This window comes from Girardinichthys multiradiatus, chromosome 11 (assembly GCF_021462225.1).
Source record: "Girardinichthys multiradiatus isolate DD_20200921_A chromosome 11, DD_fGirMul_XY1, whole genome shotgun sequence".
Lineage (NCBI taxonomy): Eukaryota > Metazoa > Chordata > Actinopteri > Cyprinodontiformes > Goodeidae > Girardinichthys > Girardinichthys multiradiatus.
Window position 1 is genome coordinate 23,147,537 of NC_061804.1, and position 27,603 is coordinate 23,175,139.

The window sequence follows — 27,603 nt, forward strand, 5'->3', positions numbered from 1 at the left end:
CGGCATTGCAGCTTACATGCAGAGATTTCTTCAGATTCTCTGGATCTTATGATGATATTATGGACTGTAGATGATGAAGCCCCATATTCCTTACAATTGTCCATTAAGAAACATAGTCCTTACACTGTTGGACTATTTGCTCACGCAGTTGTTCAAGTGGTGAACCTTGTCTCATGCTTGCTTGTGAACGACTGAACCTTTTGGGGCAATATATTTTTTTTTTTGCAATGTTTGCAAAAAACAACAATAAAGTTTATCAGTTTCTCTTTGTGTTACAAATAGGTTGAACAGGATTTTCAAATCATTGTATTGTGTATTTGTTTACATGTCCCAACTTCATTGGAATTGGGGTTCTACGTAGTTTTCAAAATGTCTTACAAATAAAAAATGTGTGAAGTGTGACAAGCATTTATTTTCAGCCTCATTTTCTCTGATACCTGTAAAAAAACCTTCTACAACCAATTACCTTTGCAATTACCACTGCAGACACATGGAAGAAAGTGGCTCTGGGTAGATTAGACAAAGTTCACATGAAAACTAACACTGCAAATCAAGCCCTGCAATTTATTTCCACAGAGTAACATGGATCTTGGTGGCAGCATCATGCTGTAGGGATATTCTTTCTATTTTTCTTCAGATGGGAGATATAAGTTGGTCAGAGTTGATGGGAAAATTGATAGATACAATCCTGGAGGGAGAAAACCAGGAGGCTGAAAAATACCTGAGCTGGAGGTTCCAGGAGCACAACAACCCTTAACATAGAGCAAAAGCAATGGAATTGTTTAGATCTAAGGATATTCATGTGCTAGAATGCTCCCCCATTTTTGAGACTCTTATTTGCAAAGAAATTTGAAAAATGTCTTTTCACTTCACTTCATAATTATGCATTTGCCCTGGTTTGTCATGAAATCCCATTAAAATACTTTAAAATGCTGTGGTCGCAACATGTCAAAATGTAAAAATGTTCAAGGGGTATGCATACTTCTGCAATGCATTTTTTAACCTATGCAGCAGAGAATTTTAGGTCATTTTTCACACTTTGCTGACTTTGCTACATTCCTCTTGCAGACCAAAGGCTTGCAGAATCCATGCGCCCCTACCTGGACGAGTTGAAGGATGTGTGGCCTTGGTTGATGCTTGCAGGGATCTGTGGAGCGCTTCTGACTGTGACCATAGCTGTTATTTTCCTACTCACTAAACATCAATGCAAAGCCTGGCCTCGCAGGAGGAGTTGGAAAAATGTCTTCGCCCTACCAGAAAAACAACCACTTATCTGCAGCAATGAAACAGAAACCAACCACCATAACTACCAAACAATGTGATCATTTGTTGCAAAAAATACGACTATCATTTATGTTTATATCTACGCATCTAAAGTATCTAAACATGTTTGTTGCATGTTTTTATATAGAAAAAATTATGTTTAAAGTGGATCTCAATAAATTGGATCACATTCTTCCCAAACACTAGGGGACGCACCAGATGCTTTTAAGTCATGTTCTGTGATTAAGGTTATTCTTCAGTTTTAGCTGTTATCTTGAAAACAATGTGCTGAACAACTTCTTATTTGTGATCTTAAGCTTTTGTCTTAAAAAAGTTCTCTCTTCAAATATATTATGTAAATTCAGCCTTAGGTTCATAATAACTGATAGAAACTAACCCTAACCTTAACTTATTTTATATGGGGAACATTACAAATATGGCATAAAGTTATGCAAGAGCATACTATTCTGTGTCTGTTGGATGTACCTCAAAACATACGGTATTCTTTAAGCTAATATTACATATATTCCTTATCAAAACAGAACATGCAAAAAGGAAAAACTGTAAGGATCAGGAAGCTAAATAAAAGACAACTTGAAATTGAGAGAATGTAGTATTGCTAAATGAACAGTAAAAGCCTGGCTGGAGTAAATTGGATTTACATAGAGAAAAGCCTAATGTAAACCACCATTTAAAAAGAACAAAGCAAGATAACAGAGCCCTAAAGTGGAGAGTTGCAGACTTTGGATGAAACCACTCTGCAGTGATCAACATTATTTTGCATTAGACAAGGAAAGGATGCCAGAATGTTGGTTTTGTGCAGATTGCCTTAAAAAAAGGAAATTCCCAGAGTCACTAATGATTGCATTGGGTTCCATGTCAAGAAAGAAAACATAAATAGGAGAGCACTCAGAAGTAGGTTTGATGACAGTGTTTTTCAGCATGATCTATTACTCTGCAAAGCAACATGGGCTTTAACTTTTAGGACCCTAGTTGATGAGTGGAGTTGGGGTTCTGCATGTTGTTCATGTGTCCCTAATCCAACACAACTGAATCCATGGATGAATTGCCTTCTCATTCTCTTATCATGGTCTGCAGAGGCCTCATAATGAACCATGCACTATCCTGCTGGGAGGAGCCATCAGTAGATGGATACACTGGGGTCATAAAGGAATGGACATGGTCAGAAACAATATTCAGGTAAGCGGAGACATTTACACAATGCTCAGATGTTAGTAAGGGAGCCAGATTGTATCAAGAAAACAAGTCCTGATGGATCCATGCTTCCATATTTACACCAAATCTGTTATTTATTTTTTGTTCATGATCACTGTGGTCCTCAGCTGCTGTAACCCATGTGCTTCAAAGTTTTTCAATGTTGTTCATTTCCCAAAATCAGAGAAGACCCAATCATCAAACAACCCAAAATTACAGAAATGAGGCTGAAGCAGTGTTTGTTTCATCTATTTACAGAACAAAGAAAATTTATATTATTTTTTATATATGTACAATTTACAGTCCCCATTAAACATTGATTTTCCATAAAACAAAATTTTAGGTGTGGCGGTGATGCAGGGATAAAGCGGGCAACCCATTTATGGAGGCTACAGTCCTTGACACAGCTGTCACGGGTTTGACTCCGAATTGACCTTTGCTGCATGTCTTCCCCTCTCTCTCTCCAGCCCATTTCCTGTCAGTGAAATTACAATATAAAAGCCACTAGAGCCACAAAATAATAATAATTTAAAAAAAAAAACTATAAAATTTTTACATCACTTTCTTAGGAATAAGGTTTGACAAGTTGTCTGTTCAAAAGTGCTATTCTGCATCTCTTGGTAGTTTCTAAAATACGACCAGCTCATCTGGCAACAAAACCCATATCACATTCCAAGTCACTTAAATCCCTTTCCTTCCCCATTCTGATGCTTGGTTTGAACTTCAGCAAGTAATTGTCACTACATCTTGATGCCTAAAGGTACTGAGCTGGTGCGATGTAATTGGCTGATTGTCTACTTACTGTAACAAGCAGTTAAACGGGTGTACTTCATAAATTGGCAACTGAGTGTATATATGATGTGGTCAATGTCTGATTCCAAGCCCGAGGCAGTAATAAAATCAATGGACACTGCGACAGTTAATCGGCCAGCTGGTTACCATGGAGACTGCATACGGGCTGGAGAAGAAACATTGCAGACCTAGGAGCCACATTGATTTCTCAGGGACAGGACCTGGTGCTGGTGTCAACTGCTCATATCTGCCGATGCCCTTTCAAGTGATATTTGAAGTACTAAGAGTACTTAATATTTTTTTTTTATCTGACCTTTATTCATACAGGATAAATCTTAAACTTAATTCTCATTTTCACGAGACATATTCCAACATTATATGAAGTCATAAAAGATACATACAGAACAGTACAAGTGCATGATAAAATAGTGTCATAATTAAGAACTGAAGCAGGAGTCTACTGCAATTTTCTCAATATTTTTGATCTGCATATTAAATTCACCAAAAAATCAGATCAGTTTCAGTTCCTTTTGCAGATGGTTCCAGGTTAATAGTGCAGAGTAAGAGAAGGCTGTCTTCTCTAATTCTGTACTGCAGGAACACAGAGTAACGATATGCTGGGATATCATCACCAGTAGTTTAGAATATGATTTTCCAAAATATCTCTTAAAATGTTGTATGCTCAGAGCATTTTCTAACCCTCTCTCTCGCTTTAGTACTGTGATCTCAGTCCTGTGTACTTCGCTTTCTAATTTACAGTCACAACAATTTAAAAAGTTGATTCTCTCAAAAAACTTCATATTGCAATTCATTTTGCAAATGTTTTATACCACGTTCTCCCAGTGGTTGGTAGACAGATGTATTAATGAATATTCTCATATAATGTAGCATTCTTAAAGCCTTAGTTTTTTTTAAACAAACACCAACAATCAGCTTTGAATTTACAAAATGTATTTATTTTTGAGGTTGGAATAAACTGGTCTCTTAAGGTTCCTCTTATGCTGGTCTCATTAAGCCAAATAAACTTAATACATTCTAAACATAGACACATGCTGTCTAGTGCCTCATTTCAAAGATACAGTACTTTGCTCGAAATACTTGGTATTCATTTGGCATACTCAAATAATACAGTACATTTCCACTAAAACCGCAGTGCATTCTAGTCACAAGAATTACAGCCAGTCAAAGCAAAAGTATACAAAATAAATGCAGAATATAATGTAAAAAAAGAAAGACTGGAGCAAAACTTTATTTCTACTGTAATAAAAGTTGGAGCAAACCAGGATGAACTATTATTTTTAATGATTTTTTCAATAAATTCAATTTTATACAAGCATAGACACCATGTGGATTCAAATTTGATAGAATATTTCTTTTCGTCATGCAGACATGGGACTAAATTTATGAGGACATAAAAAAAAAAAATTTAAAATTAGATTTTTTCTATAAATGAAACCAAAAGATGGAATGACGAGACATTACACAGCTGAAAGTGTGTTTCCTCTGATTTCTCGATTATGAGACAATGTAAATGTACAGGTGGAATCATCTTTTATCAGACATAGAACTATGGTCACAACTGCAGCCTATTAATATTTAATGTGAGCAGTCCAGGTCTGACACTAAACATGCTCATCTCACTGCCAGGTTGATTTTAAAGGTAACTTTGGTGAAAATACACAGGTGAGCTGGTATCTCACTTGACTAAAGTCTACATTTGTCTTTGTGAAAATAGTTGTAAAATATACTTGCCTAGCACTCAAGCTTTTAATGAACTCCAAAATATGTAAAAAAGGCCAGAACTAATTCTGATGATAAAGATTGATACGGTAAAAATGCAGTGAATGTTGGAAAAATAAAAGAATGCTTTCACTACGAAAGAGGCCATTCTTCAAAGAGGTAAATAAATTAAAATATCCCTGATGTGAATGCATCATCATTCGTCTTCATCCTCATCGTCACTATCGGCCTCTTGCTTTTTGTCATTCTCCTTGGGTGCGGTGACAGGAGGTGGAAGGTCCAGACGAGCCCAGGACATTGGCTCGGCCTTCTTCAAGGCAACTTCTATCTTGGCTGCCATCATGTTTACTACGCTTTTGGTCACATCTATCACCTAGAAGGTGAGACCGAAGAGCAACTCATTAAAAAGGTAGTTAAAAAAGGGATTATGAACACATAGGGTTTTTAAGTAAAGACAAAAAAAAAAAAAAAAGAGCCAAATGCTCACCTAAATTAAGACTTATTTAAATGAAGGTTTTGATTACTTTAAGGATCCACCAAAACAAAAAATGAACATGTGCTCAGGGGCTCTTGGTAATGAAAGAAATGATGAAACGATTCAAGATCAGAACATTTTTCAATCTTTTAGGTAATTTTTTATAGGGTATAAATATTTCTAGAGTCATGAGTCAAAGTGTGCATTACCTAATGTACAGCCATAGTAAAAAAGTAGTACACCCCCTTTCATTTCTTGGATGTTACATATTTTGTATCTATGATTTTGGGGTATCCTTTTTCTTTTTTTTAAAATAACAGAATACTCTAAATAGTGCGGTGTAAAAAGACAAGGAGGCACAAGATGACAACTGCTTTAGGTCTCCAAAGGTCAACTCTAGCTCAGAGCTGTCACGGTCCTGTATTCATGCGGCTGCTGACCACGCTGAAGTTCCAAACTAGAGGCATTTCAACTGGAGCTGACAGACTGATCCGGACTGTAGTATTTTAACTATTATTGACAGGGGACTCATATGACGGCAAGGTACAACAATTTCGACATAATGCGGTTAACAGGCCAACAAAGTACAATTTGTAGAGAATGGGTTTTCCTAATTGGAGCTACCGACTGTGCACAAATCGTTATAATGGGAAAATTATATGGTTATTTTTTTACATAGGAAGCATTTTTATTCAATCAATGTACAAATGAAATATAGACTACAAGCTGGTGAGGTGTGGCTACTTGGTGAGAAAATGAATTTAATGGCTTCTTCTCTTACCAAATGTAGACATGAAGAGAGGAGAATCACACATGCAGGGCATATTTACATCTATCTGCATATTTGAATGGAGGTGTGTCAGTGGAGGAGTTTGGAGCTCGAACGTGCACACATTGAAAGGGATGTACAAGGAAAACATTTGCTTGGAATAACCCATTATGCATCTGGATTTGTTTGTGTTCAAGACCGTCTCTTAATTGAAGTGCACGCTATATAATCAGACGGCAAAAGGTGCTTCATAGGAGACCTTTTACAGAATTTGAACCAGGTGAAGCTAAACCTAAGCCATTGGAGGGGTTCTGGATAGAGAATTTGTACAGACAAAGAAGGTTTTTCATCGTAAAGGCAAAATATAAATATTATTTGTACAATTTTGGCCTAATTACTGCCCTGAGTGAGTTGTTCTTTCAGCAAATGGCATGTTTCAGAGTCTGTATATTCGAGTTAATGATTATTTTGATTACTTAATTGGCTGAAGATAATTTCAATAATTGATTATTTTCGATTAATCTGATTAATTGCTTTAGTCCTAATCAGTAGCAAATCCCTGCAAGTCATCAGATCATTACCAAGTTGAAAAGGTAAACCTAACAAAGGGTGTACTTTCTTTTTACTATAATAGTCAGTGATTTCTACTTTAAGTGCTTGGTGAATATTTTCTATTGTAGTAAACTTTACACAATCAGCTGAGATAGTTATTAAAGGTGGTTATAATATCATCTGGTAATTTTAAGTCGCACTGCGTTGCAACAATATGAGCAATCAGCTCCCCATCACTCTAGTGTCTCTAGTTTACTGTCAAATCCTTAGAAAATGATCTATATACAGAATACATAGATCATAAATGCAACTGATAAAGGTTTACTACACTATATTGGGTTTTAACAAATTTTACTTTAAATGCAATATGCTAAAAGCCCTTTGGATTTGAGCTTGCAAATACCCAAAGTAACAAGATGTACATTTTAGAATAAAACTCTACTTACTCCCCACAAGCTGATCTTCTGATGAAATTCCTTTTCACCTTCAAATATAATGTGGATGTTGAGCTGAGGAAAAAAAAAAAAAAAGGACATTTAATTTAAAATGACCAAAAATAAAACTGCAAGCAGTTAAGAAAAGCACAGAAATTGTCTGAGAGAGTAGAGAGAGTCTCACCATGGTGCTGTTGGCATCCACATAGCTTAGCTCAGGGACGGCATTTTTGGCATATATAGAAATGATGACCTGTGTCCCTGTCTGGTGCCAGTCAAACCGGCAGGGGACCACCTTCTTCCCCTACAAAGAGATTTCAGTTAAAGTGCTGCTCACAATTCAACTGACCTTTACTGCAGAAACCACTAGATGGAGTTCTACCCAAGGCTCCTCAAAGACCTGCACCACAAAATGATCAATTGCTGTCAAGCTGGCACACCTACCACATCTTTTTTCCTCCATAGATGTGCTCCCTTTGTGCAGCCCTCCTGAGACAGGAAGGTGTTAAAGTCAGAGGTTTTCCTTTTACAGCAGCTCCAGTATTTCATCCTGGAGAGGCAGGAGAGGAATTATCATTCTTTTAAGGTGTCCACAAGAGAAGGTCTACTGATAAATGTCAACAAACAAAAGGTGTGAAGGTGAATTTAACATTTCAGAAGCAGTATATGTATAACATCAGCATTAACACCAACCCTTCATGGAAGATGGGGACTCCAGAGTGGTATGAGCACACTTCTGAGTCACTTGAAGGTCCCTCAAAGGTCTGAGGTTAAAAACAAAAATAAGATTAAAGAACTGAAAACCGATGATTCTTTTTTTTAAGCTTAAGCTAACAAAAATAGATAACAATTACCCTGAACTCTGTTATTGATAATATTCTAACCAGTCCTAGAATTTGTTTACTTTGCTTCATGTTTTCTTTTTGTAGGTAAAAGCATACGACGCAGATGCATTTCTTCAATATTACTGCATGATAGCATAAGAAGAACTTTGGACTTATGATCGGGAGAGACATTCAGGGTTCCTAAACCTTTAGTCAAAATTCAAAAATGTTCCAGATTAAACCTTTTATAATTATCATTCCTTTATAGTCAAATTCTAAAGTTTCCAAGGAATTAATGGCAGACATTTTTACAGTGGTTAGGCTTTAAATGTGAACGCTGCAAAAAAAACAACAAAAACAAACAACACTGCCAGTAAGGAAGAGATGAGGAGGGATGAATGGATAATAAAGAAGTTGAGGTATGCATGGATAAATATTTGAAGGATCAATATGGATAAATGGATGGATTGTAGATGATGGAACAGCAAGTTAGGTGTGCAAATATATTTCTTCATACTCCATTCTCCTTTTGCTTATACATACCTGACACATAATTTAATAGGGCATGCACATATTTTTTCTATACTCTGTTCATTTGTTTACATTCCCAGTGACTTTATGTTGCAGTATTGTGACCTTATACCATATATAATGACAAACTCTATTCTATTCTAGACTGTGTGGGAACTTTAGAGGTCAGAGTAATATTTGTCCAAAAAAACAGAGTAATTTAGATTCACAGAAAACACTTATTCATTACAGCTTAGAAGCAAGCAGCCGATGAGAGTAGGTACACAAAATCAGTTATGTATAATTATGTTAATCAGACAAAAACAGCTACCAAACGTGTCAATGTACATTTTCCTCAAAATTTCAGTTCTGATCTTGGGGTTTCTGCTCTGACAGGTCTGATTAGCCTGAATGAAAAACTTTGTTTTGCATCCACCTTGCAGAAAAAGTGGAGGGTAAATTTCCCCTGAGCAGGGGTGTAATGTCATATAATAAGCTCAGACCATCGTGATTTATTTTGCCATAGTTTCGCATGAGCATGTTTTCTTATGAAAGGAAATTCAACATGTAACTGTGATTTACCGAGATGAGCAGTGCTACAGATAAACACGAAACTGCCACATGTCTCCACAGAGCACAAAAGACTCACTCACTTTTGTACAGCCTCCATTTTTACACGATGTTCCAATTTTGATCTCATCGCTGTCTTCCTCTGGAAGGGGAAAAATCCAGAAAGAAGGGGGAAAAAAAAAAAATTAAGTCCATGACGAGATTTAAAAAATGTATCATCAGTTCTGATGTGCTGCCCTCTAACTGTCATCTTTAACTTGAATATCATGATGTGAATGACACAGATGATGGCGAATTCCCAGTGGTCATCCATTAAGCCTCACTTTTTACATGACCTTCACGTCCGCTGTGACAAGCACTACACGGATGGTCTGGTAAGTAGTGGATGATGAAAATATCTTTAGTAGAGATAAGAAAGAGAAGATGAAACAAAAAAAAACAGCTTCCCACCTTTATTCTCTGTTGTATTTTCTGATACTTTTAGTTTCTCCAGCGCCTGCTTTAGAGAGGCAGAAACTTTGTGCTGCATTCTCACCATCGGCTCATCGGGACTGTAAGACAAACAAATACCTCAGAAAAAAAAAAAGCTTTTATAGGCTTTAAACAATCATCATAGCACGTTTAAGCTATGATGGATTCCTCTGTGTTTCCCTTTTAATGCAGCTTCAGAGACGAAAAAAAAAACAAACCTGAGGTTTGAACTAAACAAGTCAAATTCACAATGAAGCACAATCTGCAGATCTAAAAGCATAAATATTCAGCAATGTCCCAATGCTACGCTGAATGCAAAAAGCGTATCACTGCCCCGCTTTTCCGCTGCTCAAATATTAAATAATAAACACTCCTAATTTAAACTTCTACAAGATCTATTTTTGTGTATAGGTCATATATATATATATATATATATATATGCTTTTCTTTCACTAACTTAGAAAAAAGCTACTGCAGAAACCCACCTTGGTCTGTTTATCGCCTCCTGGGGTTTTGGTGCAGAGATGATGTACTCATTAAACTTTGGTTTTTGGGCCTCCAACTCCTTCCTTTCTCCTGATGTTTTCACATCTGGTTTCACCGGCTCAGGGGGCTTCTCTTTGTTGTGGGGACCTTTTGTGCAGCCCTGTGAGAAGAAAGTGTCTGTGTTAAACTCCTAAACAATAAGTGCTCTAGGGCCAAAAAGGCCAAAAAAAACCCAAAACCAAACAAAAAAAAAAAAGAGGCTGGCAGTCAATATGTGAAAGACAACAAGACAATGGAGACACAACAGGGGAAAGCAGTAAAAATGGATGATTAAAACAGAAACCTTACAGCGATGCTGAGAAAGTCTGAGAAGTCAGTAGTTCTTCTCTTGCAGCAGGACCATCCCTGAAAGGAAGTTACCAAAACATTAACTTGGACCACAATTTTTGAACAAAGTAGAAGCTATAAGCGCACTTTTAGGTATTATACCTTCAAAGCATCATGGAACACTGGGACTCCTGGGTGATAGGTACAGGCATCTGTGACAACAGAAAAAAAAACACCCTTGATAAACATGAAAAAATATCTACCACGGTAAAATGATAAAGTGACTCAATACACTCAACAACCTGTAACCTGCTTATTTTTCAACTAACTGCTCACTATATTTGATGAGCACTAGCTAAATAAAGAAACAGCCAGTCATACTCATTTGTACTCCAAGGTTGGTTGAAGGGTGCAATTTAATTAGGAGTAACATTTTTAATCAGTTTGAATTTTCAGAGTTGAAGTTGAAAAATGAACAGAAAGATCCATAGAAATTCGAATTCTAAGGGAAAGTCAAAGGATTGTTATTGCCAACCCTGACCTCAAAATCCAGGATGTCCACCTTGCAGTTCTTCTAAATAACACTAAGGCCGACTAAGTATGTGAACCATGGGTATAATTATTTTGTAGATGCTTCATTACAAGCTCATGTCCTTTAGGTCAGACATACATAAATTGAGCCCCTTAAAGAACAATGACAAACATTGCACAGGCTGATGCATTGTACACATACAGGGGTTGGACAATGAAACTGAAACACCTGTCATTTTAGTGTGGGAGGTTTCATGGCTAAATTGGACCAGCCTGGTAGCCAGTCTTCATTGATTGCACATTGCACCAGTAAGAGCAGAGTGTAAAGGTTCAATTAGCAGGGTAAGAGCACAGTTTTGCTCAAAATATTGAAATGCACACATTATGGGTGACATACCAGAGTTCAATAGAGGACAAATTGTTGGTGCACGTCTTGCTGGCGCATCTGTGACCAAGACAGCAAGTCTTTGTGATGTATCAAGAGCCACGGTATCCAGGGTAATGTCAGCATACCACCAAGAAGGACGAACCACATCCAACAGGATTAACTGTGGACGCAAGATGAAGCTGTCTGAAAGGGATGTTCGGGTGCTAACCCGGATTGTATCCAAAAAACATAAAACCACGGCTGCCCAAATCACAGCAGAATTAAATGTGCACCTCAACTCTCCTGTTTCCACCAGAACTGTCCGTCGGGAGCTCCACAGGGTCAATATACACGGCCGGGCTGCTATAGCCAAACCTTTGGTCACTCATGCCAATGCCAAACGTCGGATTCAATGGTGCAAGGAGCGCAAATCTTGGGCCGTGGACAATGTGAAACATGTATTGTTCTCTGATGAGTCCACCTTTACTGTTTTCCCCACATCCGGGAGAGTTACGGTGTGGAGAAGCCTCAAAGAAGCGTATCACCCAGACTGTTGCATGCCCAGAGTGAAGCATGGGGGTGGATCAGTGATGGTTTGGGGTGCCATATCATGGCATTCCTTTGGCCCAATACTTGTGCTAGATGGGCCCATCACTGCCAAGGACTACCAAACCATTCTTGAGGACCACGTGCATCTAATGGTTAAAACATTGTATCCTGAAGGTGGTGCCGTGTATCAGGATGACAATGCACCAATACACACAACAAGACTGGTGAAAGATTGGTTTGATGAACATGAAAGTGAAGTTGAACATCTCCCATGGCCTGCACGGTCACCAGATCTAAATATTATTGAGCCACTTTGGGGTGTTTTGGAGGAGCGAGTCAGGAAACGTTTTCCTCCACCAGTATCACATAGTGACCTGGCCACTATCCTGCAAGAAGAATGGCTTAAAATCCCTCTGACCACTGTGCAGGACTTGTATATGTCATTCCCAAGACGAATTGATGCTGTATTGGCCGCAAAAGGAGGCCCTACACCATACTAATAAATTATTGTGGTCAAAAACCAGGTGTTTCAGTTTCATTGTCCAACCCCTGTATATCCCAAAGTAAGCATAACATAAAAAAACCTAAACAAAAACATGGACTAGGAAGGCTGTCCTTAAGTCTTTGAGAGGCCCCAAATCGAGCTCATCTTGAATTTAAAAGTGGAATGAAGACAGCAAAAAGGCCATGCTCTAAAGACTGAACAAATTAATCATTGTAACAGAGGCTCAACAACACTAAAATATGCAGGGTCATGATCATGAAGATATTTGATGCAGACAGTTGAATTTCATAACCTGCTCCTCTGTAAGGAAATGTGATTATGTCTCAGTTTTATGATATAGTAGTTGTTGATTCCAATTTCTCCTTACGACCCAGGATGTTTTAACTAGAACCAGAACCATGGTGCTGAAAAAGATAAGAGTATTTTTCGTAACATAGGTATCAAGTTTGAAATTTTAGTATTGTGACAACCCTAATCTCCAGTAGCACAAATATTTTCATCATCGCCACATCCGTGTACATAAGGTTATTGTTGATTTGGAATGGAGGAACTGTTTGTAATATGTTTAAGAACTACTTAACAATTTGCATGCCGAGAAGACAGACAAATAGAGGGAGTCTCACTGCAGTACATGCTCACAACTTACATAGATTATGGCAAAAAGGTCACAGGGAGATTTGAAAGCGTGTCGAGAAGTCATAACCTCGCATATTTCATTGAGAGCCACATCTAAGATTTTCTTACAGCCTAGGTGCTGCATTCTAGACTCATGCCATATTGTCTTCCGTTATGTCAACTAGGGTCTAACGCTTTGAATTTTGTTGAGAAACGGCAAAGAGAAAAATTGGCTTATTTCACCCTGAAAACAGGATTGATAACGCTGTATTTGAGATTCCCAACAGTAAAATGTTTGTCATACTTGTATGTACTTTAGTATGAAGTGCCTCAACAGCAAATCACTGTGTGGTAAATGAATAATAATAAAAAACATGTTTGTAGACAATAGGTGATAAATCATTTCCCCGCAGTACCGCCTGAGCTGTGCCTCTTCCGTGCCATTGCCATAGATACACCACTTAGATATCCCTAAAGGTAATTATAATATACTCTACTATTATGATAAAGAGACATCCTATTAAAATGGAAATTAGACTTTGACTCTGGCTTCAGGTGTCCCGGCAGTACACAGTATTGGATTGCTTGAAGATAGAGGAAGACAATTCTAAATAAAGGGAATTGAAAACTTGGTGAGGGGTCCGCTGTGGGAGCTAAAGACAACATCCTTGACAGTTCAATTGGCTCCCAATCTGTGGCTTCGCATAAACAGCGCTTTAAATAAACAAACTTACTACTATGGCATTAAAACAATGAAAGGAGATTTAACTGTGACAATCATCTTTCCTCCTTACAGCTTTGCAGTGGTTGACTTTCAACAAAAGACCAAGAATTTCATTTATGGTCATGGTTTCCCTCAAAATGTGTGTGAAATTAAGATGAAATCTCAGAATTTTGGAAAACAGAGTGATAAACATAAAAAAATGAGCACCATACAGGAAATAATAACTACCATGAATGTAACTTTTCTTTATTTCAAGGTCATAAAGGGGGCTGCACCTATTGACTGTTTTAATAATGGATTAATCTATCGATTATCTTTTTCAATTGACTGATTAAACAGGAGATTCTCTTAGTAAATTAACATACTTCAATAAACAAGTGTTTTGAACTAAAAAACAAACATGTAGTCCACATTTTAAATGGATTGTAAATGGCAAAAACATGTAAAAAAAAAAAACTAAATTAAATGCTCAGAACATGGCATTTTAATAATAAAGTATTTAAATAAAAAACGGGACAGTGCTGTGTCTTGCATGTCGCATAGTGCAATTGTACAAAACATTTGCAAGAACATGAACAATGCTGAGGTGAAGCTACAGCTAAGCCCCTTGAGAAGCTCTGGATAGAGAATATTTACAGACAAAGAAGGTTTTTCATCTTAAATGCAAAACATATATTTTTTTTGTACAGTTTTGGCCTAATTGCTGCTCTGAGTGGGTTGTTCTTTCAGCAAATGGCATGTTTTAGAGTGTATACTCGAGTTAACGATTATTCAATTACCATATTAATTGACAATTATTTCAATAATCAATTAATCCTGAACATTATTTCAGCCCTGGTCATAAATATAATAAAATGCAAAAATGTGAGGAATCTTCCTTTTGGTTTTGGTGGTATTTGAACTGTTAGTGTTCAAATCTGTGTGTTGGAGATGAATCTCCACTGCAAACCTCTGGTTAGTAGGACTCTCAATTTTCATCCAATATGGTTCAACTGGTGGTAGCTGACAGTGAAGATTCAAAATAAAATTATCCTCATGAATAAGCCCTTTGGCTGCAAGTAAAGGGATTATAAACCATACACCATACTTTATACATATAAAAGTCTCGCAAACTTTGTGTCCCATGCCAGTTATGCCTCTTTGAGAGCAGGAACAAAACCGCCTTCATAAAACATTTGGAAAAAAGAAGCAACCGTTTACATCAAGCTTAGGTTTGACCTATTTATTTTAAAAGATGCTGCAAAGGGGGGAAAAAACAAAGGATGCACTGATCAGGCCTTTCCTGGATGATGCCAATTTCCAACTTTTCTCTGAGATCTGACCTGTTAATTCAGATTGTTCCCTTAAGGACTACAGCGTTTAAAAGAGACAAATTGGGCAGCATTTTATCTCAAAACAAAGTGCATGCTGTTGAGTAAAGCGTTTATAGACTGAAAAAGCTGACAGTTAATAGTTTTGATACATTTAATGAACAGGAAGGGAAAGAAAATCTGATTTTTTAGTATTTGACTCATCAGATTTGAACGGATCAATATGGATAAATTGATGGATAATGATCAGATCCAGGGAAAACTGTCTGATTCTGATAACTGTCTGACTGATTCGTGTGTCTCTGAAAAATCTAAACCAAACGAAAATTGCTGACCGCATTAAAATGATACGGCAATGACAGTCGAAGTGATACAACTATAATTAGCAGTACACGTTGGAAATATCATGAGCTCAATATGCTTTAAAATGACTACATTACAAACATAAAGAGGACCAACATTTAAAGACAACGGTCTTCAATAACATCCAAAAAAAAAAATAAACTAACTTCAGTCATTCTTACGCTACAGCGACAACAAAAAGCCTGTATCCACTCCTGCTCCTCAATTTATACTACCTAAATTACAATTTTAGTTGGAATATATGATAACTACTGTGTTGGCCATCAAAATGTTTGTGGGTGACAAACTTTCTGAAGAACTTTGGACTTGATGCAGCTTTTTAGGTGCAGAACTTGAACTGAGCGCAACACTCCCTGACGGCATGAGTGAACAAAAGCAGTTAACTGATAAACTTTAGCTTCATTGTGCAGAAAAAAAAAATAGTTTTAACATTTACCCTTAAAAGGTGAATAGTTGGTGACTGCAGTGTTACTGTACATGTGTGGGCAACCGCATGCAGGCACTTTGCAGGCTGCTGAGCATACATATATCTCTAGGTGGAGACCTCTTTTACAAAATGTATGCCTCTACCTTTGTTTTAAGGTTGACCATGAGACCTTTCTCTTTGTTTTGAATGTAACAATTTACACTGAAGGCTTGTTCCCTAGCCATCAAAACTGCAGCCAGTATCTGTTACTCCACTGGAGTCTGTAGGTACAGCAGAGACAAACAAAGGAATTAGGTTGCAGCCTAACTTTTTTCTCTATTGTAGAGTTAAATATACCTGGAATACCAGCCCAGAGTTTGTCTTTAGTTTCCTTAGGGGATGATTTTGGTCAGCTAATATGCTTAAACAGAAACTGAATTTTTTTTTACCAGAGAGAAACACCAACCTCCTATAATTTTAATATGGCCATATTAAAAATAAGATCTCAATGGGCAAATTCCCCATCAAAATGTCTCCCTTGTTTTGCTTTTAGACAACTGAAACATGAAAATATATGCTTTTTTTTTAGCCTGGGAAAGGCTAGGCAGTTACAAAACCAATATGCTAATTAAAGCAGGATGTTGAAATCTATATATCGTAAAACATATTTTATAAAATACTGATAAATAATTGAGAACTTGTTCATATTGGGACTAAGTTTGATGCAGCATGTTTAAGTACTGAACTGTGAACATGAATTCATTCAGTTTTAACTGGATGAAATGAACTTAGAACTAGTTCTTAATAAGGCTGTACAACACTGGATTAGTACATCATTGATTTTACTATTAGACTGAATTTTCTGAACCTAAAATATGTATACGTTGTATTTTGTTGTCTTACATTCGTTCGTTCGTCGTCTTCCGCTTATGCAGGACCGGGTCGCGGGGGCAGCAGACTCAGCAGAGACGCCCAGACGTCCCTCTCTCCAGACACCTCCTCCAGTTCCTCCAGGGGGAGCCCAAGGCGTTCCCAGGCCAACCGAGAGACATAGTCCCTCCAGCGTGTCCTGGGCCGTCCCCTGGGCCTCCTCCCGGTGGGACGTGCCTGGAACACCTCCCGAGGAAGGCGTCCAGGAGGCATCTGGTATAGATGCCCGAGCCACCTCAACTGGCTCCTCTCGATGTGGAGGAGCAGCGGCTCTACTCTGAGCCCCTCCCGGATGGCCGAGCTCCTCACCCTATCTCTAAGGGAGTGCCCAGCCAACCTACGGAGGAAGCTCATTTCAGCCGCTTGTATCCGTGATCTCGTTCTTTCGGTCATGACCCAAAGTTCATGGCCATAGGTGAGGGTAGGAACGTCGACCGACCAGTAAATTGAGAGCTTTGCTTTTCGGCTCAGCTCTCTCTTCACCACAACGGACCGGCACAGCGCCCCCATTACTGTGGCCGCCGCACCGATCCGTCTGTCGATCTCCCGATCCATTCTTCCCTCACTCGTGAACAAGACCCCGAGATACTTAAACTCCTCCACTTGAGGCAGGAACTCCCCTCCAACCTGAAGAGGACAAGCCACCCTTTTCCGGTCGAGTACCATGGCCTCGGACTTGGAGGAGCTGATCCTCATCCCAGCCGCTTCACACTCGGCTGCGAACCGCCACAGCGCATGCTGTAGGTCTTGGCTAGAGGGGGCCAGCAGGACCACGTCATCTGCAAAAAGAAGAGACGAAATCCACTGGTCCCCAAACCCGACCCCCTCCGGCCCTTGGCTGCGTCTAGAAATCCTGTCCATAAAAGTTATGAACAGGACCGGCGACAAAGGGCAGCCCTGCCGGAGTCCAACATGCACTGGGAACAGGTCCGACTTAGTGCCGGCAATGCGGACCAAACTCCTGCTCCGCTCGTACAGGGTCCGGATGGCCCCTAATAAAGGGCACCCGATTTCATACTCGGTTACACCTCTCAAGGAGATGGGTTCCAGAGCCCACGCTGTGCGTGGAGGCGAGCCTGACTATTTCTAGTCGATATCTCTCGACCTCCCGCACAAGCTCAGGCTCCTTCCCCCCCAGCGAGGTGACATTCCACGTCCCTAGAGCCAGCCTAAGCATCCGGGGATCGGGCCGCTGAGGTCTCCACCTTCGTCCGCCACCCAATCCTCTTTGCACCGGACCCTCACGGTTCCCCCTGCAGGTGGTGGGCCCACTGGGGGATGGCCTCGCGTCTCTCGTTCGGGCTTGGCCCGGCCGGGTCCCGCGAGGAGCAACCCGGCCACCAGGTGATCTCCGACGAGTCCCGACCCCAGGCCTGGCTCCAGGGTGGGACCCCGGTTCCGCCGTACTGGGCGACGTCACGTGCCTCGATATTTTGTTCTTCATGAGGGGTTCTTGAACCATTCTTTGTCTGACCCATCACCTAGAGCCTGTTTGCCATGGGAGACCCTACCAGGGGCATTTAGGGCCCAGACAACATAGCGTCTAGGATCATTTGAGCACTCAAACCCCTCCACCACGTTAAGGTGACGGTTCAAGGAGGGGGTATGGAGTTGTCTTACATTGATTTATTTAAAAGATTTAAAATTTTTTGGTAAAGATGCACAGATCAGGCATATCTTTGGTTTTCTGTGAGATGTAACTAGGACTACAACACAAACAAATACTTTTTTTTTTTATTAAAAAATGAAATAAAAGAAATTCAATCCAACAGATAATGGGTTATAGTTAATGTATCAATGTACATGTCTACCCTTACAAATCACTTTTCACTAAGCTTAAAACAAATTGTATGATAACGAATTTACAGAGTTTGGACTTTTTAGCTTTAATGCATTTAAAGAACAGGAAAAAAGTTTGTGAATGCCTTTTCTCCATGTAGGACTTGGGTGCTGTTTAAAGGCTCAGGTTATACACCGAACAAAGCAGTTATTCCGAGAGGTTAAATAAACATTTTTCCATACTAAATTACACCAAATGAGAGGAAACTATGGCAACCAAGGACTAAAGTTAGGGTTTTACACGCCTCACGTGTAATAAAAGCGTAGAATAACGTGCTCATGAAACTTTCAGCTGTGTTGCTCCTGTTAGGCACAATGTTAACTTGCTTACTGACTTAACTAGCATCAAACGTCGTGTTAGCCTTAAACTAAATATTGCCCTTTCTGGGCAGCGGTAGCTTCTTGTTTTAGTTGTAATGAAAGAAGTCCCAACACCTAACACGAAGTTAGCTTACATGGGCCTAACAGGCCTGCTCCGCAGTAGAAATTTCTAGATGATCAGAGGTTAGCTTGCTAATAATCTGTCAACCTCCGTAACACAGCTACCTTACTGAAAGCACGACTCACCGTCTGGGTTGTTTTCCGGATCAAACCGCTGTCCGCACCCCTTATTATAACACAAAACAGACATGGTGAGGTAAGCAGCAAGTTTTAAACGGTGACCAAGGCTTCTAACTTGGGACTCTGTGTGAGAGATTCAGAGCTGTGCCGCTTAGCTGCCCGTCTGCTGTCTCCCTTCTCTCACTTCCGTTTGTTGTCGGCTACACTCGGCAAAAATCGGAGATCGCCCGCCACCTAGCTCCATCCGGCGTGCGTGGTCCCACATCAGCATGAACTGATGCTGGCCGCTTTGAAACTTGCGATACAGCTTCCTGGCACCACGGTGGCCACGGACTCTAACCTTGCAGCAAACGATCCATTACAGCTGTAAGGTCAATTTACTATTGCATACGGATGTCTGCACCCTGGAGTGCATTGGTCAGGTGAAAGCAACTAGGGCAATATTTGTTTAGTTTTATGATGATGGCTGCATTCTAGCAGTCAGTCCCCTATTGGGATATTTGGTTGCAAGCGATTTTTGTTCTCTGATCGCGCCCATCCGTTTTGCCTTTCTTTATATTCTTTTCTAATTTTATTCGTCCAGGAGCATGGAAACGGATTTACTTTCGCTGGTTACATCTGTTTCGTCTAAAGGTAGGACACTTAATTTGTGAGCAGCGTCACTCGAGCGATAGACTGTCGTTTAAAACTACCAAAAACTCGTGGATTGTTTTTGCACACAGGCGAGCTTTACTGGGAGACGATAAGTGTTCCCTAATATGTGCTGGGACCGTCTCTCAGTGGTAGGTTTCTGTATGACTAGGTTTGATCTGCTGTCGGGGATTGATGTCAGTACAGAGTTAGTCCGATTCATTTTGTCTGGAAAAAGTATTTATGGAATGTCAGCAACATTTTAAAACTGGTAGTTAAAAAAATTACTGAAAAGGCAACAAATTATGTATAATATTTCTTTGTGACACTGTCTTCTTTAACTAAATGAATGCTAAAAAGCATTGTAAGGTTACAGTTATTTTTCCTGATAGGCTACCTGTTATTTTTTCAGGAGCATTTGATTTCTCTGAGACTTAACATGCAGAGTATGCATGGGTCGGTGAAGGATTCTCATGGTATGACAACCTAACCTTTCATGGTATGACCGTTTTTATAAAATTATTTTAAACATAAATCTATAATGTGATCTAACGTGGTTGTGTTCCTTTAACTGTTGTGTAAAAGTGTTTCCCCTGTTTTCTTCAGATTTCTGTTTTTGCTTTTTTGTCACACTTCAGATTCTCAACAAAACTGATTATTGTCTGAACCTAAATTAAGAAATCCCTTAATTAGAACCACTCTAACAGCTAAAGTGGGCTACAAATATCTCATGCAACAACACATCATTCCACAATGTAAAGTAATTCACGAACAGAGAGTAAATAACAGAATTGGCATCCATACGTCTTGAGAGGGTGACAATTTGGTACTCCAGTGAATCACATTAAGAGCCATTATCCACAAATGGAGAAAAATAGAGAGTGGTTAACCTTCCCAGGAGTGGCCAGCCTACTTAAAATTACTGCAAGGTGAAAACCACTGCTAATCAAACAAATACACAAACGCTCATTTCGCAAATGCCAAACCCCCACCCCCAAAAAAACCAAAACATCATAATGACAATAGTTTTGGGAAATATTCTGTGGACTGATGTGAAAGAAATGGAATTTCTGCTGAAAAGGAAACAGGATTTCAGAAAAAGAACATCATACAAGTCAAATGTGATGGTGGTTGTGTGATGGCACTTGGGCTGCTTTGCTTCTTTATGACCTGGACGAGATGCAGTAAATGATGGAATGGCTCCCTAGCAGAAACCTCTGAAGGGCATGTGCAGTCAGCAGGTGGTGACCCTAAAATCAGACACACTTGGATTATGAAACAGGACATTGATCCAAAGCACAGCAGCCAGTTTACCTCTGAATACCTAAATAACAAAAGGAAAATGCTGGAGTATCCCGATCAACGCTGGGGCTTAGATATGGTTGAGATCTTATGACATGACCTAAAACAGGTTTACTCCAGTTAACGATTATTCAATTACTAAATTAGTTGATGATTATTTAAATCATAGATTAATAACAATTAATTTGATCAATTGTTTCACCCCTATTTAAGTGTCCATGATTTCCTAGCTAAAATAATTTCCAGCTGACCTTGTCTTTCTAGAAAGCAAAGGAAAAGTGGTGTAGCCGTCTTACCGCCAGCTGACCTGTACAGCAACAGGTGGGGGAAGAGCAGCACTACACTGTCTATTCTTGCCCTAAACAGTGAGAAAAAACACAATTTATGCCATCATTTTTTTTGGCATGCCATCATAAGGATTTTAAACGATAGTAATGGTAGGATGGAAAATTTTAATGGTTTTTAAACCGTAACCAGTAATAAGCCCAAGTAATAAATGTGTAGCAGCCTCCTTTCAATCAGCTGAAACAGCAAGATGCGGGGTAGGGGCAGTGCTGCACTACCCTCTGGTCACTTTGGCACCTCCTCTGGCATCTCAGTAAAAGGCTTTTAAACTGTAGAAGCAATATGATAACAAAGAATGTGAGCAGGTTCAAACCCGTATCATTTTAATCCGTTGTTATACCTTGATGCCAGAAACAGACCCATGCTTAAAGTTGAATTTCACATATAAAGAGATGTCATTTTATCATTTACAGAATTTGGTGGTAGAATGCAAACCACTGATGTATGGCATGATGTGCTGTCATTAACACAGGAAAAATCGGTACTCCTGAAATGTCCTTGTACGTTTTATGCTATTGTGAATTTTTAAATCCTTTGCATGTAGACATGTCTTAAACATCCTACCACCTGAATTCAGGTCTGTTTTCCTTTGTCATTTTTTTTCTAAACAGGATGACTCAGTGATGGAATATTGATGAAGCTTAATCTGTGGGGAAACATGCTTCCTCTACCTACTGTTTTTGTTTTGGTTTGTTTCATTTTATATATATTCCTCAATTTACCCACCGTCCAAGCCCAGTTTTTATCCACACCTAGGGCAGGACAAGGCTTGCTGCTCTTCACCCAGCCATCCTATAATGCTTCAATCTTCGAGAACTCGGCAGTAAGAACCTATATCAGAAGTGAGGTAAAAATGGGCATCACTCTTGTGCCATCCTGGCCTTTAGACTTGAAATATTCAATTGAGTCTGGAGACAATGATGGCATCTTTCAAGCGGAGGAGTTTGTAATGGGGGATTTTTGTTTCCTACGTATAAGCACTAATGGAGGCAGCGGTGCCACGCTGAATCGGGAGGTACAGGACAATTACACCCTGGCAGTCAAGGCGTCTGCCCATAATGGCTTGGAGGCCTTAGCCACAATATTTATTCGGGTCTTGGATACAAATGACCTCCGACCACTCTTTTCTCCAACCTTCTATTCATTTGTTGTTTCTGAAAGTGCACCCCTGGGCACCAGCATTGGACGGGTAACAGCCACAGATGCTGACATTGGCTCCAATGGGGAGTTTTACTACTTCTTCAAGAACAGAATAGAGCTATTTGCTGTTCATCCAACCAGTGGGGTCATAACCCTCACAGGCCGACCCAGAATGGACAAAAAGGAAAAATTTGAGCTGGAGGTGCAGGTGGTTGACAGAGGCATGAAACTCTATGGAAATAATGGCGTCAGCAGCACTGCTAGGCTGATTATAAGTGTGGATAGGGTTAATGAATTTGCTCCTGTTCTCAGCGCAGTAGCAGTTGTTCCATCAGTGCAAGATAAGGACCTCATCTATGCCATACTGACTGTTGAGGATAAAGATGAGGGGTTATCTGGGCACATAGAGTGGGTTTCCATTATTGAGGGAGACCCTTTTGAACAGTTTGTTATTGAGAGATCAGCTTTTTGGAATAAATATAGGGTTAAATCATCAGAGCTCATTAACTGGGAAACATATCCTTATGGCTGCAATTTAACTTTCCAGGCCAAAGACAGAGGTATACCTCCAAAATATTCGAATACTCAGGTTGTTCAGTTGGTGGTTACAAAGCAGGACCCCATAATGGCAAACTTTGAGAAGGATGTTTATGCAGTCAAGGTGAGTGAAATAGCTCCCCCAAGCACTATTGTAGAGGTGGTGAAAATTTCCCCATCTCCTCTGAGTGTCAATTACAGTTTCAGGAGCCTCTCAGATCCAATGTACTTTGATATAAACCCTTTGACTGGAGTTATTACAACCATAAGGCAGCTGACAAAGCTATCCCAGGATTTCATGGAGATGGAGATAGTTGATTTTATCAGTCAGCAACAAGCAAGGGTTCAAATTAGCATAGAGGATGCAAATGATAATTCTCCACTTTTCAGCCAGCCGTCCTATGATGTTGCAATTAATGAGAGCTTACCCATAGGGACTGTTGTTTTAGTGGTATCCGCTTCGGACAGTGATAAAGCAGAAAATGGATACGTAACTCACACAATCAATGGTGAGGAGTCTATTCCGTTTAGTATAGAGCAGGAGACAGGGGAGCTGAGGATCACCAGAGATCTGGACTTTGAGTCTTCAGAGGATATCTATAGTTTTGCAGTGAGAGCCTCTGACTGGGGTTCACCCTACAGAAGAGAAACAGAGGTTAATGTCACTATTCGAGTGGTAAACATCAATGATAACAAGCCTGCTTTTGAAAAGATTTCCTGCAGAGGCATGATAAGCCGTGATTTTCCAGTCAACCAGACTATTGTCACTTTGTCAGCCATAGATATTGATGAGTTTGAAATGGTGAGGTACAAGATACTGTCTGGTAACGACTTAGACAAATTTGAATTAAATCCTGACTCGGGGGCGTTGACGCTGAAAAGATCATTTGTATCAGACATTTTAAAAAATTCTGTGTTTAACCTGAAAGTGGCTGCAACGGATGGAGAGATGTTCTCTGATCCTACATTTGTGAATATATCAGTGGTGAGAGGTAGAATGTCACCCGGTGGGTTCACCTGCAAGGAAACCAGGGTTGCTCAGTTTCTCGCAGAGAAAATGGTCTCCAAAGCATCTGCAATGGCAAAACCAAGATCAGATGAAAGATACATAGACCTTTTCTCTACAAACAAACAAGCTCCACAGTTTGAAGCTTTGCCTACAAGCATTCTCGTGAGGGAGGATCTGAGTCCTGGCTCCAGCGTTTTTCAGGTGCGGGCACGAGATGGTGACATCGGTTTTAATGGTCGTGTTCTTTTTTCCATTTATGATGGCAACAAAGAAAACAGCTTCAATATCAACATGGAGAGTGGCCTGATAACTGTTTTGCTGCCACTTGATCGTGAGCGACAGGACCGCTATTTCCTAAATATTACCATCTATGATGAGGGAATTCCTCCGATGTCCAACTGGAGACTGCTGACAGTGATCATCGAGGATGCAAATGACAATAATCCCCAATTCTATCAGGACAACTACTCTGCCGTTGTTTCAGAAAACACAGACCTTGGCACGGAAGTTATTAAAATTACTGCTTTTGACAGGGATATAGGCCAGAATGGACAATTCTCGTTTAGAATGCTGACTGGTGTCCCTCAGTTTGGTATTGACAGTGAAACTGGAAGTGTATTTGTTGCAAGTCAGCTGGACAGAGAAGCACACCCTGTATTCATATTGAAGATTGAAGTGAGAGACAAGGCTGAAAGAGGCACTCGAAGGTCATCAGTGACTACTTTAAGCCTAATAGTGGAGGACATCAATGATTGTTCTCCAGCTTTCATTCCCAGCAGCTATAGTGCCCGGGTACCTGAGGACCTGCCCCCAGGGACTGTGATTACCTGGGTGCAGGCGCAGGACCCAGATGTTGGACCTGGTGGACAAGTCCGATATTCCTTGATCAATGACTTCAATGGCACTTTCGAGGTAAGTCTGGTCAGAGTTTGCACAATCTGTAATGTTTTGTACAGCTGAACTTAATTATCACTGTGCAACATTTCACTGTTTCCTATGTAATTTCTCTCACAGTAATTAATTACAATAGTTCTAAAGCAATTGTCTTAGAAAGTAATGTTATGCTTGAATTATTTAGAGGTTACTTTTTTCTTTCATATTTAAATACCTGAGAAAGATATCAAGAAAGAAAGAAATCTTCCAAACTTTTGTTGTCTTAACTGGAAATTTAAACCACTCTGTTTGGAAAAACATCCTGATCTTAAAGGTTCTCACAATTTATTGTCATAATGTTTTCTTCTCTTTCAAAGATTGTTTAGTATCCAAACATTACTGAGAAAACCTTCCTGGAAGCTTTACATAATAAACTCTGTGTTAGGACATGTTTTACAGCTGTAATTCAATAAAGAAAATGAGAATTCAAATGAGAAAACCCAAAATGATCAAACAAAGTGATCAGAATGCATGGTTTTGCAATGCTGCACCTTTCTTAGAGGCTATACATCATTAATTTTACCTTTGTGTTCAATTATGTTAAGAATTGGAACTCACAATAGTTCATATATTCATTCAATATTCATTTCCATTTGTGAAACTGGGGAATATATATTTTTTAAAAAGCCCCAAAAAGCAAGCACAAGATCAAGAGATCTTTTTATAGCAATTTAAGACCGGACTTTATTTAGCCCAGAATTGTTTTTTTTTTCTTCTATATCTCACATCATCTTGCAAATAGTCTATCTCTTTCAACCATAAAAAACTTTTTTTATGCATAGTTTCTAAATACTTTTGATACACAAATACTTCACAATTTGGCATGTTTCTAAATAGTTATTTACAAGATTATTTTTATGTTTAAAAGACCTTTGATAAAGAAAATGACTGTGCCCAATGTAATTCTTTGTGTAGATCAGTGCTGTAACTGGTATACTGAGGATTAGCCGGGAGCTGGACTTTGAGACAAAACAGTTCTATAACCTGACCGTTCTTGCGGAAGACAGAGGAATACCAAGCCTTCGGAGCATCACATTCGTGGAGATTGAGGTGTGTAACACAATCGCGCATAATCCGTTTTTGTCACTGAATGCAAACAAACAACATATATCTACACAATTTCTTCTGTCCACATTACAATCAACCATCACTTTTCTCCAGGTGGCGGACGTCAATGAAAATTTGTATGCCCCCTACTTCCTTAACTTTGCTGTGAAAGGTTCAGTGAGGGAGAACTCTCGCACAGGAACAAGTGTCCTGATAGTCAGGGCTAAAGACGATGACAGGGGACGAGATGGCGTGTTGAGATACTCAATCCATGGAGGCAGCGGACTGGGCACTTTCACCATTGACGAAGACACAGGTGTGACACTAGATCAATTTTGAAGCCTATTTATGTGAAGTGGAAATCCAATATTGTGCTGCACAATGCTTAGAATACAAATAACCAAATTAATTACAAATAGGGAACCTTACCAGGTCATAAGCCATTAATGAAGAGTTTCACATCTGTATGATTGCCGTTTGGTCCTGCTTTTTTCATTACTTGTGAGCTTTTTTGTGAGTGACAAAAAGCCTAACCTTCTGACATCCAGTTTTTTTTTGATAAAAAATGCATTTGCATATTAGAGGTAGAAAGTTAGGACAGCGCGCTGTACAGCCCCAGTGAGTGTGTAGATGTGACCTCACAAGGGAGCTGTGTACTGGGAGATCATTACTTTAATGATGGCAGCATGGCAGCGACACTCGCTGGGCCTCAGGCAGTACCATATAACTGATCTAGTGCTGTGCAGATGACACTGATCACAGGCTGTCCTGAGCGGCAGCCCACCGTTTCTAAGTATTGAGAAATTGAGAAAGTGTGACTTATTTAAGAGGCTTGACCTAGAATGAGAAGGCACTTGAAATACAGTAGGTGCAAGATACTGCAATCATTTTTCCATGAAGTGTTGTTGCAGGAGCTTGCCACTACAGTATCAACTGGCGTCACTGGAGGTTTTAGACCGTTTCTCTGCGTCTCTCTCCATGGTGCTGAAACATTTTAACTGGGTTTGTTCAGTTCTACTTAAACGTGGAGTGAATGAAAGACTTTTTATACATTCGTTGGTTTTTCGTCTTACTGTTGTCACAGCCAGTATTGTAAAAAAAAAGGAGCTACACTGAGAATAGTGAGAATTTGGAACTTGATTATTTAAAGCTGTCTGTCAGTCTTCTGCTTGCTAAAAGGCTCCTCTGAGATGTGCAAGAAGAAAAGGAAGGAAAAAAAACACTGCAACGCCATGTATTAGCTGTGACTTATTCAGTGCTTAGTATTTTTAATTCATATTGTTTTGTTTAGCATGCTTTAAAGACCTTTTCTTTTTCAAAAAGAAAAACACTGTTGTCTTTTTTTTTTTAACAATTTCATGGCACCTACAGTACTTTTATATTTCCAAGTGTTTACAGTTTATATAGGCGGATGCCATTAAACTGATTATTTAAATTAATTAGTTTATAATTTGCAAAGCTGAATATGAAAACCAAATGTTCTGCACACACAGTGGCAGTACAGTGACAATAAAAAGCCATACTAATTTGCA

The 27,603-nt window shown here is 39.4% G+C and overlaps 3 protein-coding genes across 4 annotated transcripts in view; 2 read left to right on the forward strand and 1 right to left on the reverse strand.

The window, feature by feature from the left end:
* The window catches only part of LOC124876592 (tyrosinase-like), a 16,991-nt gene extending 12,675 nt beyond the window's left edge, over positions 1-4,316 (forward strand). For both annotated transcript variants that reach the window (XM_047379508.1, XM_047379509.1), the window contains exon 5: positions 1,069-4,316. In XM_047379508.1, coding sequence (XP_047235464.1) covers positions 1,069-1,322 — 254 coding nt within the window. In that variant the 3' untranslated portion in view covers positions 1,323-4,316. The remainder of the gene's footprint in view (positions 1-1,068) is intronic.
* Positions 4,205-19,430, reverse strand: chordc1b (cysteine and histidine-rich domain (CHORD) containing 1b). The gene is made up of 11 exons (XM_047379510.1): positions 19,135-19,430; positions 10,591-10,640; positions 10,450-10,506; positions 10,101-10,261; positions 9,595-9,695; positions 9,228-9,286; positions 7,934-8,004; positions 7,685-7,790; positions 7,425-7,544; positions 7,253-7,315; positions 4,205-5,383 (listed from the first exon to the last, which is right to left on the reverse strand). The coding sequence occupies exons 1-11, from the start codon at positions 19,196-19,198 to the stop codon at positions 5,207-5,209; spliced, it is 1,029 nt and encodes a 342-aa protein (XP_047235466.1). The 5' UTR covers positions 19,199-19,430; the 3' UTR covers positions 4,205-5,206.
* Positions 19,431-22,031: 2,601 nt separating this feature from the next.
* The window catches only part of LOC124875918 (protocadherin Fat 3), a 131,868-nt gene continuing 126,296 nt past the window's right edge, over positions 22,032-27,603 (forward strand). Inside the window, exons 1-3 of the mRNA XM_047378341.1 lie at positions 22,032-25,003; positions 25,940-26,074; positions 26,186-26,387. Coding sequence (XP_047234297.1) covers positions 22,040-25,003; positions 25,940-26,074; positions 26,186-26,387 — 3,301 coding nt within the window. The 5' untranslated portion in view covers positions 22,032-22,039. The remainder of the gene's footprint in view (positions 25,004-25,939; positions 26,075-26,185; positions 26,388-27,603) is intronic.

What these genes read in the sequence shown, in the direction of transcription:
- chordc1b (XM_047379510.1), bottom strand. Translation starts at nt 19,198, where the DNA reads ATGTCTGTTTTGTGTTATAATAAGGGGTGCGGACAGCGGTTTGATCCG. An exon ending in TCCGGAAAACAACCCAGACG is followed by an intron (nt 10,641 to 19,134) that starts GTGAGTCGTGCT and finishes CTGTTGTCACAG; the next exon opens with ATGCCTGTACCTATCACCCA. An exon ending in GTCCCCATCTTCCATGAAGG is followed by an intron (nt 7,791 to 7,933) that starts GTTGGTGTTAAT and finishes CTGCCTCTCCAG; the next exon opens with GATGAAATACTGGAGCTGCT.